Below are 17,310 nucleotides of genomic sequence, written 5' to 3'. Positions count from 1 at the left end.
GGGTAAGTTTTATAAAAGCAGCTGAGCCTGGGTGCCTCATCTTCCATTCTTGACTGTCCCCCTAACTCAGATCATCTTCAACTTCTCCATTATGTCCAGTTTCCACTCTGCTGCACCTCATTAAAGCCACCAATGGTTTCATTTGTGACATGACTGTGGCGCACTTTCCTTTCTTGAACACCTCATCATTTCTGTGGCTTTCAATACTTTTCACTCCTGTTACATTGATTTATTCTGATATCTCTCAACATAACCATCAATTATTCCTCCATCCTCCCCTTGCATAATCAGGTTGGGAATACCCAGAGTTCCATTCACCTTCAACAGGCTAATCTCCTCCACAAGATGTAGCTGCTGAATGTTTGACCTTCCAACCAACCTCTCCACTTGCATGCTTACATATTCATTTTGGGAGTACCCAGAGTTATATTCTTGGTCATTTCCTTTTCCTTATAGTAAAGTTGAAGTTTATTTATTAGTGTCACAAATAGGCTTACATTCACATTGCAATGAAGGTACTGTAAAAATCCCCTCGTCGCTACGCTCCGGCGCTTGTTCGGGTACACAAAGGGAGAATTTAGCATGGCCAATTCACCTAACCTGCACATCTTTCGACTGTGGGAGGAAACCCATGCAGACATGGGGAGAACGTGCAAACTCTGCAAAGACAGTGATCCAAGCTGGGAATCGAACCCGGGTCCCTGGCGCTGTGAGGCAGCAGTGCCACCGTGCTGCCCTTTGACATTCTGAGCATTGGATGTTTTTTTTTATTTGTTCATGGGATATGGGCATTGGTAGCTAGGCCAGCATTTATTACCCATCACTAATTACCCTTGAGAAGGTGGTGGTTAGCTGCTATCTTGAACTGCTGCAATCAATGTATTGTAGGAAAACCCACAGTACTGTTTGAAAGGGAGTTCCAGGTTTTTCAATGACAGTAAAGGGACAGTGATATAGTTCCAAGTTAGGATGGTGTGTGACTTGAAGGGTGCTGCTGTTCCCATGCATCTTCACATATCTCCTTTGTCCTTCTAGGTGATGGAGATCATTGGTTTGGAAGGTGCCGTCAAAGGAGCTTTGGTGAGTTGCTGGATGGCACAGACTGCTGCAACTGTGCATCAATGGTGGAGGACCTGAATGTTTAAGGTGGTGGAGGGGGTGCAATCAAGTGGGCTTCTTGGCTTAGATGGTGTCCAAGCTTGAGTATTGTTGGAGCTGCACTCATCCAGGCAAGTGGAGAGTATTCCACTCTGACTTGTGCCTTGTAGATGGTGGACAGGCTTTGGGAAGTCAAGAGATGAATTACTCTCCAGAGAATTCCCAGCCTCTGACCTGCTCTTGTACCCACTGTTCAGTTTTTTGGTCAATGGTAATCCCTGGATGTTGATAGTGGGGCATGCAGCAAAAGGGGAGATGGTTAGATTCCATCTTGCTAGAGATGGTGTGACACTACTGTGCCTTTAAGAAAGGTATCTTAAGCATGTTCTGTGCAGTCAGAAACATCTTAATTTTTTTTCACCTTGGCACCGAGATGCCTGATTTAATGTCTTTTTATTGCTGTTTAAATGGGGTTTTGTTTATTTTTAATCTGGACCTAATGCACTTCCTTTTTGAATTGTTGTGAGAAGATTGATCGACAGATCAGGTGGGATAGTTTTTATCCTCTCCTAAGAGTTCTTTTACTTTCGGTTTTGGCTGCTGGCTAATTGGAAGTTGTTTGGACTCCAAGCGGGATGCAGTGTTTTTGTCTCTCTCCCTGGCATTAGAAATTCTGTTGGCAGGTTTTCTTGTCTTCCTGGAGTGAAAAATCTGCTGTTGGTGGTTTGATAGCTAGAGATCAGCAGTGGCACTATCTCTGTACCTCAAGATGCTGGGATTTACAGAATGGAGAAGGCAGAGTTTCAATTCTCCAATCAAAGGACTAATTCACAGCAGGTGTAGCAGAGCTAGAAAATGCAGCATCATGTGAGCATTCTTACTTTCTGTGCTAAACCTGGGACAAGCTAATGTTTATAAGGAGGTTTGTTTGGTTGGAACAGTGTATTTAGTTAAGGTATATATAATATCATGGTTGTGTTTTTTTTCTTGTTTGTAATTGGTAAAAAATATTGCTAATTTTCTTTCCATATGTTAACTGTATTCTTAAATAAATTTTGTTTGATAAAAGCTCCCTAGTGGGTCATTTGAATCATATCTGGAGTGAAACATCTTATACTTACCTGCGCCAAATTCAAAGTGCAAAACTTATGGTCAAGGCTGATTTCCATAAAATACCTTGGAGTTTCTGACCTGGATTATAACAATGGTTATTTCCTGGCACTGGTGTGGCACAAAAGTTACTTGCCATATATCAGCCCAAGCCTGAATATTGTAAAAGTCCTGCTGTATATGGACATGGACTGCTTCAGTGTCTGAGGAGTTGCATATGGTGACCATCGTGCAATCACCAGTGAACATTCCTACTTCTGACCACATAATGGAGGGAAGGTCATTGATGAAGCATCTGAAGATGGTTGGGCCTAGGACACTACCCTGAGGAACTCCTGTCGCAATGTCCCGGAACTGAAATGATTGATCTCCAATAACCACAACCATCTTCCATTGTATGACTCCCACCAGTGGACAGTATTCCCCTCCACCTCACCCTCACCCCCCGCCCCCCTCCCCCCCCCAACTCTCACCTCACCTCTTGAGTTTGTACTTTTGTCCATGCTTGGCCCAAGGCTGTAATGAGGTCAGGAGCTGAGTGGCCTTGGTGGAACCCAAACTGAGCATCAATGAGCAGTTTTTAAAATTCCTTCATGGGATGTGGGCATCACCAGCAAGGCCCACAATTGTTGCCCATCCCTAATTGCCCCTGAACTGAGTGGCTTGCTCAGCCAAATCAGAGGGTAGTTAAGAGTCAACCATATTGCTGTGGGCGTGGAGTCACATCGAGACCAGACTGGGTAAGTTGGCAGATTTCCTTTCCTAAAGGACATTAGTAAATCAGATGGGCTTTTACGATAATTAATGATAGTTTCATGGCCACTATCACCGAGTTCACTGCCAGATTTTATTATTTGAATTTCCCCAGCTGCTGTAGTGGAAATTGAACCCATTTTTCCAGATTAGCCTGGGTGTCTAGATTACTAGTCCAGTGACATTGCTGAGTAAATGCTACCTGATAGCACTGTCAATGACCCGTTTCATCACTTTTCTAACGATCACGAGTGGACTGATGGAGCAGTAACCAGTGGGTTGGATTTGTCCTGCTTTTTATGGACAGGATATACCTGGGCAATTTTCTACACTGCTGGGTAGATGCCAGTGTTGTGGCTGTACTGGAACAGCTTGGTTAGGGGCACAACTAGTTTTGAAGGACAAATCTTTAGTACTATTACCAGAATGTTGTTACAACCCATAGCCTTTGCAATATCTAATACCTTCAGCCATTTCTTGATGTCACATGAAGTGAATCAAGTTGGTAGAAGACTGGCATCTGTAATGCTGGGGACCTATGAAGGAGACAGAGATGGATTATCCAACCAGTACTTCTGGCTGAAGATTGTTGTAAATGCTCCAGTCTTGTCTTTTGCCCTGACATGCTGGGCTCCCCCATCATGGAGGATGAGGATATTGGTAGAGCTTCCTTCTCCTGGTAGTGTTTAATTGTGTACCATCATTCATAAGTGGATATGACAGGACAGCAGATCTTAGATCTGATCCATTGGTTGCAGGATCGCTTAGGTCTGATCCATTGGTTGTGGGATTGCTTAGCTCTGTTGGTCACATGCATTCCGTTTAGCAGGCAAGTAATCCTGTATCATAGATTTTCCAGTTTGACACCTATTTCTCTAAATGCCTGATGCTGCTCCTGCCAAGCTCTCATGCATTTTTCATTGATGGTAATGGCAGAGTGGGGATTTGCTGGGCCATGAAGTTATAGCTTGTGATTGAACACAATTCTGCTACTGCTGATGGCCCACGGTACCTCGTGGATACCCAGTTTTGAGTTGCTAGGTTTGCTTAAAATCCATCCCATCTGGGAGAGTGGTAGTGTTACACATGATGGAGGATATCCTCAGTGTGAAAGTGGTTCTTTATCTCCACAAGTTTCACTAGTTTGACACTGGTAGCAAGTCATTCTGTTTGGTTTCTGCCAAAACTCCACACTCTGGCATCCAATTTCACCTTCCTCCAATTGCTTTTCTCAGCTAAACTTGATTGCACAGCCTTGGGATTCTGTCTGGCCCCGGTATGAGCTTCAAACATTAAAATGTTATCCATCACCAAGACTTTCAATTTTCAACCCTGCAATATCACTGATCCCTTCCAATTATAGTAGTTCCATCTCCACTAAAACCCCATGTAGACTTTTGTTATTTCAAAGCTTGACTTCTTCCTATTTCCTCATCTGCGCTCCAGCCTGTGTAGACTTCAATAATCCAAAATTCATCTGTTTACATTCTATCCCTCACTGAGTTCCACTTACCTATCACTGTTGACCTCAACCAGAATCCTATCTGCTAATACAAGATCATTACAGACGAGGAACATAATTTCACCAACCGCAATTAATGAAGAAATTTAAAGAGATTTTTAATTCCCTATGTCAGTATCCAATTAGTTCTTAAAATATTTACCTGTAATAATCATCCTCGAAGTCCACGCTGTATGTTCACCTCTCTCCATGTGAGGAAGAATTTCTGTCTTTAATTAGCTTGAACTTGTTTTCCCTTTATTCTCAGAACTTTGCATTTGTATGTGAATTTCATTAAGTAGTTTTCATTAAGCTCAAAAATGTTTACAAATTTCCCAATAGACTCACCTCACTCTATCTCTAACTGCAGCCCTATACAACAGCCTACACACTGTTCTTGTGGCTCTGAACTCCCCATCACATTTACTGACCCATTGGCATGGACTTTGCTATAGTAACGGCACTGAAACTGTCAGCATTCTCCACTGAAATGGAGAACAGCTTCGTGAGTTTGGACATATGCAGACCAACTTGGAAATCCAGAAGTTGCTGTCAGTGAGTCTATACTTTTCCACAGTGTGCATTGTAGAGGTTTCCACAGACAGTTATCTCACTCGCAATTGAGCACTTCCCCTCTAATGGTGTTTAACCTCACTCTAAAAACCATGGAGAAAAGTTACACTTTGTTGAATGAAGTGTAGCTATTGCACAATTACTGCTAAACATGGTTATTGGCCCAGAAAAGTTAATTTTACATTTGCAAATATAAAATTTCTCTACACTTATCAAAAGGTTCCATTTAAAAAAAAAAAAATCTTCTATTTGAAAAATTAAATTAAACGTGAAGTTTTTAATTGCTTTTAACTTGCTGGTTTGCGATGTCTGACTATTTCAATTTAATTAGTTGCCTGACTGTTGCTACATGCCACGGCAATCCCTTGATTTGGCTCCAGATTTAAGCTGCCATGGGGGAAAGAGGAATTCCCACTGCAGAGACCATAAGGCCGTTGTCATCAGCTACAGTCAGGGATTCTCCTCTAAACACATCAGCCTCACCAGATCTGCCCTCACCTTCTAAGTCCCTTTAAAACCTATCTCTGACTGTTGTTGGTCACCTTATTTGACTGCTCTCCTACAGCTCGTCATTCATTTCTCTTTAGTCGACATCCTAAGGTGTTTCACAATGATAAAAGGTCCATATAAATGTAAGTTGTTGCAGGGGTGCGACATTGAGACAGAAAATTACTGAGATGCAGAATGTTTGGAAGTGGGTTTGTGCCTGCGATCCCCTGCGTGTGAAGTTTCAGATCTTGTCCAGATAGAAGTAGAAACCAAATTAGTAAATATTTAACGATAATTATCTAAATGTGGATGAACAAAAGTTGTTCTCCACCTCAGTCAACTGTTTGGCAGTGATGTGAACAGATAATTAAACAATATTGCATGACTATCCTATGGAATGAGGCACACTTACAGTTGCACTTTTTCTGTATGAATCGGAGTTTACATGCTGTCCTATAGGTGGATAAACGAATGCGATCCAAGTCTTGGGCACCTGATTTAAAGACAAAAAATATTCAAGGAAAAAAAAAATCACTACTCACATTAAAATAAACTATCTTACAGAAAAAGGCAATTTGGCCCACCAGACTCCTACTGGCTTTTTGTAAGAGCTATTCAATTCATCCCATTCTCCTTGTCAAAAGCTTGGGAAATTCTCTCTTTTCAGGGATTATCTTTTAAAAGATGTTGTGAATCTGTTTCCACCACCCTTTCAGGCAGTGTATACAAGATCACAAACACCTCACAGTGTCAAATAATGCTCCTCACCTCCTCCCTGCATGGTTCTTTTCATAATTAAGTCACCAGCCCTTAGTAAAAAATGTAATCTGAAGTCCGAACACATCTAAATCAGCACAAAATAGTTTATAAAAATCTGTCAGAGATTAAATATTCCAGTTTGTGAGTGCAAAGGCAACGTACAGGAAGTGGAAATTTATCTTGGATGGTGAAGTAAATCCGGCAATAACACATCTACTGGGAAAGAAAATCAGGTGGAATGTAAAATGAAACGCCAACACGCTCTTGGCCATTATACTCCAGAACAGAAATGAATTTCACATCCCACTGTGTTGGGTCTCAGAGTTTCACAGTGCCTAGTTGGCAAATCTATTCAACAGCTTCATTTCCAGCCTGTTGCTATTCATTGAAATACATAGAAGTTACAACATGAAAAAAACATTTGGTCCAACCAGTCCATTGTAGTTTTCAGCCTGCAGAACATCTATCCAACCTACTTCCATTGCTTTTGACTCCAATATCAAAAATAAAGTTCAAACTTGACATAGTTTCTGCCTCAACTGCATCAACCATGGCTCAATTGGTAGTAGACTCTCTTCTGAATCACGTACTTCATGGCTTGAACACAAAACTCAAGGCTGGCGCTGCAGTGTGGCACTGAGTGAGCATTGCACTTTTGGAAGTGGAGGCGGGAGGTGCTGTATTTTGAATGAGATGTTAAACTGAGGGCCCATCTGCTTGCTTGGAAGGATGCAAAAGATACCATGACACTATTTTGAAGAACAGCAGAGGAAAGTCATTCCCAGTGTCCTAGCCAATACTTATCCCTCAATCAACATCACAAAAACAATTACCTGGTCATTATCATGCTGCTGTTATGTGGAAGTTTCCTGATTGCAAATTAGCTGCTGGGTTTCCTACTTTACAACAGTGACTACACTTCAAATATTACTTGATTGGCTATAAAGCACTTTGAGACATCCAGTGGTCATGAAAAGCACTACATAAATCCATGTCTTTCTTTTCTCAACCTATAACCTTGGACGTGTATGCGACAATCTTACAACCCCAAGTGTAAAGCGGTTTCTCCTGTTCACTTTTCCAAATTTCTGACATTTAATTTTCTTTCTGTGACCCCTTGTTCTTGAACCCTCAAACACTAGAATTGGAGGGTGGGATTTTCTGCATCGCCCACGGCTGGTTTTGCAGTGGTGGTGGCCCACCATTGACCGCCGACAGGATATTCTGATTCTGCCACTGTCAATGGTGTTTCGCATTCTATAAAGCCCACGTTGCCGGGAAACCCACGACCTGGGTTCACCTTCAGCACGACTGGAAAATCTTGCCAGCAAGAACAGCTGGAAAATTCTGGCCAGACTGATTTTGGGTAGGGTAAATAAAAACATTGAAACTTTATTCAAAAACTCTGATATTCCAAAGTAAAAAAGGTTTCATCTGTTATACACTCAAAGAATTATATGAGGTTTGCCAAGCACAATGACACTTTTGAAACTGTATGAGGGCTACTTCTATTTTCTCGTTGGGGGTGATCTTATCAAAAAAATTCTAAGTGCCAAGAGAGCATGAAAATGGGAGAGAATTATGCTGTTTGCTGGGTGGTCAAGATATACAAAAAAAAAATTGAATCTTACCAAACTCTGTCAAAAAATGAAGCCAAACTTGTTTCTCACCAGCAGGGGGAGTGGGCAGAGGTTAGCTCACAGGAAAGCAGGCTGATAGCAGCAGGGGGCGGCATTGCGCATGTGCAGATCTCGGTATTCTATGAATACAGAGCTCAGGGAGTGACTGCCTCTCCCAGCTATTGCCGGCATCTGTGGTCAAAAGCCCCCCCACTACCGCGGGGCTCCACAGCCAATCACCCCCCCCCCCCCACCCCCACACATGGACCAGATGATCGCCGGTTGCAGAGCAGCAGCTCCTACCCCACAATCACTGTTGCAGTGTGGCAGCGGTCCCACCTCCCAATTGCTGTTGCAGAGCGGCAACACCCACCTCCTGGATCGGCCCGCCCCAGTTGGCCTTGCCCCCTTGGCACTGCCTGTTGCCTGGTGGACACTGCCAGGGTACCAGTCTGGCACTGCCAGTTTCCATTGCCCAGTGAGCAACCCCCTCTGCCTACTTGCAAGGTCATCACGTCTGGTCCCCAGAGGCAAGTGAGCCCAGATGATTCTGTCCTGGGTTCACATGTACATTCAGCTTCACGCTTCTTTCGGTGAGAGGCTGATCTCGCCAGATATGCGGTGCCGGTAAGATTGCATGTGAGAGGTGAGAAATCGGGCTGATTTCTCAGCGCTCCCGTGATCTTACCAGCTCACCCCGCCCATCGCCGGCAGGTCGAATAGGTAAGATCGTGGCCTTTATCTAGATATGTGGTAATTTGATCCGTAATGAAAGACTCTTAAAAAATTTTCCTAACATAGATGTTAAACAAACGGATCTGTAAATAGACATTAGTTCTGTATCTCTTTTGAAAAAAAGTGGATACTACATGGGACTGTCTCCAGTCCTTTACAACACATCCACACTCAGGACAGCCCTGAAAGATTGGAGCAAAAATTAACATTGCTGGGGCAAGGACTTCAATGGAATGGAAAATGGGACATGGTGTGTTATGGATGACTAATCTGCTACCTTCAGATCGGCACCTCCATCAAGGTAAAATTTTAGCTAACCATTTCTGAGCCCTTGGCAACTTCAATTCTCATCTCCCCTAGGATATAAGGATGCATCTTGTTGGGTGCTGGCATTTTATCTCTCTTTACTTGACTAATTTAACTGAAATTTTCTTTCATTCATCAGACTATCGCTCATCTTGCTCTCAACCACATCGGGATTGCACTTTACTACAAAGAAATAAATTGGAGAAAAGTCCAAAGTGCTAATTAAGTTCCACTGTCATCTTTTGATCATCATTCACAAATTGTCAATGCTCTCATCTCAAGAATTCCACCTCACTTTTAACCATATCCTTTCTAATGATACACATGTAAAATATTTTACTGTTTCTTTTCATGTTTAAGATGTTTGTCCCGTGCATTTTTTATCCCTTGTTCAACTGTATGGCCAGAATTTGCACATCCCCAGCCAGTTAGCTGGCTAGGAGAGTTTGCACTCAACGCTTACCTCTTTGGTGCCACCTTTTAAACAGGCAGGGCTCTGACGCCCCATGGTTCCTGTGCATTTTTGATCAAATTACAGGTTACCTTCAAAATTCAAGGTACATGACCTTTTAAGTATCTTAATTGATGTTCCACTGTGTCAATGGCAAAAGTATGTCCTCGCCGTTTCTTGCTACCAGAAAAATCCAGAATCAACATCATATCGGACTTCCTGCCAAATGTGTCCAGCATTTTCCAGCCCCCAACCCCACTCTGACCTCACTTAGTGCTCCAATAAAATTCCAGTTATCTCAGCATCAAAAATCATATATTCTCTATCCAGGTTTTCCTCTACTAATTCCATTCAAGTCCCATACTTTCAATCATTAACAACCACTTACATTTATATCATGTCTTTAATATAAGACATCCTTAGGTTCTCCTCAGGAATGTTTTCAGACAAAGTGTCACACCAAGCCATATAGGAAGATAATAGGATAGCTGATTAAGAAGATCATAGTTTTAATGAGTATATTAAAGGTAGCTAAGTACTGAGATTTAGGGAAGGAATTACAGAGTTCACAGCTTACGACAGATGGAAGCACAGTCACCAAAAGTAGGGCAAAGGAAATCAGGGTTGAAGACTAGAACTTAAAAAGCACAGAGCTCGTAAGACTGGAGGAGGTTACAGAAATGCAGAGAGATGAAGGCTCAGGGGGTATTAAGGAATGAGAATTTGAAATTTGAACTAGGACTGGGAGCCAAAGTGGATCAGCGAGCTCTAGGATGATGGAAGAATAGAATTTGGTGCGAGACGGTATACAGGCAGCAGAGGTTGGATGAGTTCAAGTTTACAGAGGGTTGAAGATGGGAGGCTGGCCAGGATAGCTTTGGAGTAGCTGAGCCTGGGGAGAACAAAGGCAGATGGGCTGAGGTTGGAGCAGAGACAGACAATATTACAAAGGTGGAACTGTGACAATCACCTCATTAAGATAATTGCCAGTAAAACCTGTAACATGGATTGTGTTATAAATAGAAATAGCTGCAACACTTTGGGGATCAGCTTCTTGTATGTCTGCAGCTCTAAAGTAGAGGTTTCCAATAAAACATCATGAACCTAAAGACCAGTGTGAAGTGTTTCTTCTACCATAATCATTTATTCTGAGTAACAAGAGGTGGTCTTGAGGATGGAGGCAATATGTAACATTTGAAATTTATCACAATGGGAAATTATCATTGAACAATGTGTAACAAAAAATTTTGTCTGTACCACCATCCTTTCTAACTTCCCTTTTCAAAATAATATTTTTATTCTATGCATTAGTGAAGCCGATTGCTAGATAACTTGTGTTACAACATCAGTCTGAATCAGCAGGTCAAGAGTTCAATTCCTGCATTGGGAGTTAAATGTGTGATGCAGCACAGTTCTCACACAGTGCTGACACTCATAATGGTTGCCCTTGAAATGAGTTGCAAAACAGAGACCCAGCTATGTGAGTGTTGAATGCACTGTTCTCCCGCTGTCATTAACTAACACCACACCACCTTCCCCCAACACTCCGGTATCACCACCAAAAACACATTACATGGTTATTTATCTGAGCACTGCTTGTGGGATTTTAGTCCAGGTACGTGCAAATTGGCTGCTGCTTCTGACAAGGTACTTCACTTCAAGATAATTAATTATATATGAAGCACTTTGGGACATTCCTGAAATGTGATTAGACATTATATAAATGCAAGACCATCTTTCATTCACGAGTCCTTAGAGCTTTTCAGTCATTTCTAAAGCTTCCACTACCTCCATACTTCTACACCACCAAAACAAATTAATCTGTCATTTGTCTCACTAGCTGCCTGTTGTTCTTCCTGAGAAAACAACAGTGGTTACACTTCAGAAATAATTAATTGACTATGATTCACTTTGGGAAATCCTGAGGATGAGAGTATATAAATGCAATTTTTTAAAAAACTATGGATGTTCTTCTGGTAATCCTGGTGGAGTCAAGGGTGGGATTTTATGGTCTCGCTCGTCCCAAAACTGTAAAATCTCACCCAAGGTCCACAGACCTTCCCATGCTCCGCCCCTCACCCGCTCCGATTCCCGTGGCGGGTGGGCTGGTAAGATTCCGGCCTTTGTCTCTTTGGGACAAAAAGCAATCTTTCACCAGATTGACTAATTTTAGTTTTATTTCATCATTGTTATTAAGGATTTATCATTCCTACTCAGTTGAGTGATATTACAGTATTCTCTTTATATCTCATCATATAATAAACTATCATTCTTTACTGTCCTATTGTTAATCTTGTTTTTTGCCGTTTGATAATTCAATTGAGGACTTGAATTTTGTGTCCTGTCAATTGATATTCCTTAATTTTTGAGATCTTAACATATCAATCTATCTATCTATTGCAGATGTCTTTTCTACCCTTCTGGCTCATTTCACTCTTGGCTGCTCCATGTTATCCTTGCCATCCTATTGATCATCCTTCAAGTTCTGTAAGCTACATTAAAAGTTTAAGTTCTTTCCCTTGTTTACCCTGTTTTAAGACAGTATCGGTTATATTCAAATCGAACGCTATATGCCAGGTATTCATTTGAACGCACATGTGTAATAAATGGGTCTCTATAGAAGACTTGCGACAGTCCAATAAACACAACAATCCAGCTCTTTCAAGTGCTTGGGTCTGTTTCTGAATTGTGTCACTGTTGCTCTGGAAATATCTGCTGAGAAATACTTCAGAACTGTCAAAGCAAACTTCTCTCCACACTTTTGCACCAACTTTTTTGGGGGAATGGATCTCATCACTGACAAGCACCTTTTCCTGTTGACGTGTTCGGGACTGGAAATGTATCTTTTGGAAACCCAAGTCCTTCAACTAAGTTGTACTATGAAAAACTATACCTTCTACAGTGCTGAAATGTTACGATATTAAAAAGAAATAAATTTAAAAATGATTGTACAATTATTTCTAATAAAATATTTTTGCAGAGAAAATACATCATGCAGTCAAAATCATTTATGCAGCACATTAACCTGTGTTAATATTAGAAATGTAATAGATATTTTTGGATATTTCTATGTACAAACATTGTCATGTTATGCAAATATATGATTCTCCTTTATTCCTTTGCATCTGCGTTCTTATAAAGAGGGGACAGGAGGGAACCTCAAAATGGAAGCAAAGTTGAAGAAATTAGAAGGGAGATTTAGAAAATAACATGACATATGTCCTCTTAATTTATGGTTCTGTAACACGTTAACCAGTGATTATCGCCTAACTGAACAATTAAACATGCACAAAATTTGCAAATGTGCAGTTACTGCAAATTCAGATTCACAGTTTTCTTTTTCTGTGATGAGTTTTCTTAAAAGGCCTGTACAAGGTAACAATACCAGAGATACATTGTTAATTTGCAAAAACAGCCAGTATAGACTCACTGACAAGTACATATGGCAGCTGGGGTTGCCATTTATCTTTGTTATCAATAGTGCTGGTGCCATTGCTGTTCAGTCATTTCCATTATGAGTTGACTCTAATGGCAAGCGCATGCCACTGGGGGGCAATCCATAAATTAACGAAGGGATTAAGAATAGAGTTTTGCCCTTTTAGTTTAATGGAGGATACAGCTTTCACTTCACGTATATTATCCATTAATGACCCAGATCTTGCAGCATCGATAATAAAAATACTTGAGTTTCTTCTCCAAAATGTTAATGTTTTACAAGCATAGCAGCACACTTTCCTTGCAGCGGAAAGCTTATTGTGATCTACCTCAGCTTTGACTAGTTAAATTCCTTGGACAAGTGAAGGTGGAAAGGAAATGTGATCGAAGCATTCAAAATTATGAGGAGTCTGGACAGAGTATAAAAGGAGAAATTGTTCCCATTGGTGGGAGGGTTGACAGCCAGAGAACACTGAGTGAAGGCGATTAAGCAAAAGAACCAAAGTTGATAGGTGGAAAACCTTTTTAATGCAGTGAGTGGTTAGGATCTGGAGCACACTACCTGCGAGTGTGGCAGGGGCAGATTCAATTGTGGTTTTTGAAACAGGATTGGATAATTTTCTGAAGATAAAAACATTGAAAAGGTTATAGTGAAATGGTGGGGAATGGGACGAATGGAGCTCTTATTGACAGCTGTCATACACATGACAGGTCAAAAGGCCTCCTTCTGTGTGGTAATCATTCTGTGATTCTATGATAAAAATTGGTATGATGGTTGCAACATTTCATTTCAAAGCAATACCCTAGAACTTTGGTTCTGCCACCTGCAGCTAAGTTCTAGAACCTCGGTAAATAGGTCTCTCATGGGTAATTGACATTTGATTTCTTACTACCTTGAATTGAAGGTTCTTAATGGTGACAAGTTTCCAGCTGGCAAATAATATAATGTTTTAGAAAAGGAAAATAAGATTGAATTGTGCATTAAATTAAAAGCAATAGTTGGCGAAGGCAAATATAAATTATTGAAGAAATTGCTATGGAATAATGCAAATGTGCTGAAGACCACATAAAAAGACGCACTGCTTAATTCCTCCCCTTCAAAAAAACCATTGTTCTTTATATTGATTGCTAACCAACACACAATTTCCCATATGCCACTCATCATGTAAAGTACTTACGCATTTCTGCAAACAACTGTCTTCTTTCTGCCATGGTATTTTCTCTTCTACCACGTTCTTCAATCATTCTAAAGGACATGAACCAAAACAAAGGAGCCATCAGTCACTTTCTACTTCCAGGTACATTTTTACAGAACACAGCGTGTCTTTCTTTTAACTATCACATTCTAGGCCCTATTTAGGCTGCAACAAAGATAGGTTGCACGCCCAAAATATTTATTAATTTTGTATATCCAAACATCTTCAAGAAAATACTCTGACCGACTATTTGGCATACAGGCAATATGGTGATACAGCCACTTGGTACATCAACAGACTGTTTAACCGAGCGACAGGATGTGGGGTTTGCAACAGTAATTTCCCAAAAATTGCATTTCACAATCATTAGCAACTAAATCAAGACACTACTTCAAAAGAGAAGGGAAGAATGAAAACAAATTAAAATAAGCAAATAAATTATTACAAGCCACTCGATCCAACTTTTGCCCATCTCTGATGACCCACAGTAATGCAAGCAGGGGCTATTTGATGCAAAATAGTCATTTGAGGGAGGGTTAAGATTCTAAAAGAATAAGATCACATGAAATTATGGATGTGGAAGCACACTTGGTCTATCTTTCTTATTTCATCCATCCAGACAGATTCTAATGTCTTCATTCCAGTATCCAATAGTTTCTTAAATTATATGGCCTCCAAAACATTGTCTTAAAACTTACCCCACACACTGAAAACTTATAATTTCAGCCACCGTATCCTCAGGCACCCACAGCTCTGAAGGAGGTGGTCAGGGTTTTCCAGTCCTCCCTGCGGTGGGAATCATTGTTGGGGGGTGGGACCAGCCAAAGGCCTATTGGCTTCAGGTGGGAATTTCCTGTCCTGCCAGAAAATACCTCTAACTAGAACTTTGAGTTCACATCCATTCCTAGGGTGCCAAGCCTTTGATTTGCTCGTATAGTATTTATATGGCTAGTCCAGTTCAGTTTCTGGTCAATGTTAATTCCTAGGACATTTACAGTGGGGTATTCAGTGATGATAATACCAATGAATGTCAAGTGGTGGTAGCAAAATTCTCCCTTGTTGGAGATAGTCATAGCCTGAAACTTGGGTGTGGCATGAATGTTGCTTGTCATTTGTTAGTCCAAACCCAGATATTGTCCAGGTCTGGCTGCATTTAGGCATGAACTACTTCAGTGTCTGGGGAATTGGAAATGGCGTTGCACATTAGTGAACATCCCCACTTCTGACCTAGTAATAGAAGGAAGGTTATTGATGAAGCAGCTGAAGGTGGTTGGAGTATGGACACTACCTAGGACATTACCCTGAGGAACTCCTGCAGCGACATCCTGGAGCTGGACTGATGGACTTTCAACCACCACAACCATCTTCCTTTGTGTTAGTTTTGGCTCCAGCCAGTGGAGAGTTTTCCTCCTGACTCCATTCACTCCAGAGTTGCTAGATCACCTTGATGTCACACTCAGTCAAATGCTGCCTTGATGTCAAGGGCAGTCACTCTCACCTCACGTGTTCCATTGACAGGACAGAATCAGAGATGCTGGCAAAATAGTATATGGTCAGGAGGGAGGGAGGAATTGCTCTGGGAGTCTTCAACAATGACTCCAGACTCAACAAAGTCTTATTGCACCAAGTGTCAAATATGTCCTCCCTCAGCTGGTGAATCAGTATTCTTCCATGTTGAACACCACTTAGAAGAAGCTCTGAGGGTGACAAGGGCACAGAATGTATTCTGGTGGGGGACTTTAATTCCCATATCCATGAGTAGCTTGGTGGCCCCATTACTAAGTGAGCTGGCCGAATCCTAAAGGACTTGGTTGCTAGACCTGGTATGTGGCAGGTGATGACGGCGCCGAGAGAAAAACACCTATTTGGCTTGATCCTCCTCAAACAACCTGTCACAAGTGCATCTGCCCACATCAGTATTGGAAGGAGTAGTACCCACCGCACAGTCCTTGTAGAGACAAAGGCAGAATTCTCCCGGCCTGCCAGGTGACTCGAGAATTATCCATTTCAACCTCCTCCTGAGGTCTCCAGTGTCACAGGTTTCAGTCTTCAGCTATTTTGATTCACTTCATGTGATAGCAAGAAATAGCTGAAGCACTGGATACTGCTTCAGCTATTGGGCTGTGACAATATTCTGGCCCACAAAGAGCAGGAAAACTCCAACCAAGCCAATTACCACCCTATCAGTCTACTCTCAATCATCAGCAAAGTGATGGAAGGTGTCATCGACGGTGCTAGCAAGCAGCCCTTACTCAACGACGACCTGCTTATTGGCTTAAACAGGACCAGTCAGCTTCTGTTCTCATTACAGGCCTTGATCCAAACATAGACAAAAGATCTGAACTCCAGAAGTGAGGGGGAATGGCTGCCCTTGACATCAATGCAGCATTTAACTGAGTAGAGCATCAAGGAGCCCCATCAAAACTGGAGTAAATGGGAATAAGGGGGAAAGCTCTCCATTGCTTGGAGTCATACCGAACACAAAGGAAGATGGGTGTGATTGTTGGGCAATCATCTCAGTCTGAAGACATCACTGCAGGAGTTCCTCAGGGTATTGTCCTAGGTCCAACTGTATTCAGTTGCTTGACCTTCCCTCCATTTATAAAGGTCAGAAATGCAGATATATGCTGATGATTGCACAACCTTCAGCACCATTCACGACTCCTGCAGGAGTAGGTTTTTTGGCCCTTCGAGCCTGCTCCATCATTCATTGTGATCTGGTTGATCATTCAACTCAGAAAACTATTCCCACTTTCCCTCCATAAAACATGTCCATTTTCAGCAAAATCTGGACAACATTCAAGCTAGTGCTGAGAAATGGCAAGTTACATTTGCACCACACCCAAGTGCCACCACACAAGAGAGGTTCCAATCATCCATCCTTGATATTCAATGACATTACCATTGATGAATCCCCTACTATTAACATCTTGGAGGTTACCGTTGACCAGACACTGAACTGGACTAGCTATTTAAATACTGTGGCTACAAGTTCAGATAAGAAGCTGGGAATTCTGAGATGAGCAACTCACCTCCTGACTCTCCAAAGCCTACATCTACAGGCACAAGTTAGGAGTGTGATGGAATAGTCTCCATTTTCCTAGATAAGTGCAGCTCCAACAATACTCATGAAGCTCAACTTCATCCAGGACAAAGCATTCTTTGGCACCCATCCATCACCTTCAACATTCACTTCCTCTACCACCAACGCAGTGGCAGCAGTGTGTACCATCTACAAGATGCACTGTAACAAATCACAAAGGCTCCTTTGACAGCACCTTCCAA

The 17,310-nt window shown here is 41.7% G+C and overlaps 1 protein-coding gene across 19 annotated transcripts in view; it reads right to left on the bottom strand.

Moving 5' to 3' along the window:
* The window catches only part of dtna (dystrobrevin, alpha), a 268,122-nt gene that overhangs the window by 142,173 nt on the left and 108,639 nt on the right, over window positions 1-17,310 (bottom strand). For all 19 annotated transcript variants that reach the window (XM_078216104.1, XM_078216118.1, XM_078216109.1 and 16 more), the window contains 2 exons: window positions 14,008-14,075; window positions 5,937-6,017 (listed from right to left, as the gene is read on the bottom strand). In XM_078216104.1, the coding sequence (XP_078072230.1) occupies window positions 5,937-6,017; window positions 14,008-14,074 (148 nt within the window). In that variant the 5' untranslated portion in view covers window position 14,075. The remainder of the gene's footprint in view (window positions 1-5,936; window positions 6,018-14,007; window positions 14,076-17,310) is intronic.

This window comes from Mustelus asterias, chromosome 7 (assembly GCF_964213995.1).
Source record: "Mustelus asterias chromosome 7, sMusAst1.hap1.1, whole genome shotgun sequence".
Taxonomy (NCBI): Eukaryota; Metazoa; Chordata; class Chondrichthyes; order Carcharhiniformes; family Triakidae; genus Mustelus; species Mustelus asterias.
The sequence above is the reverse complement of the archived record's forward strand: the minus strand, read 5'-3'. Positions and strand labels throughout refer to the sequence as shown.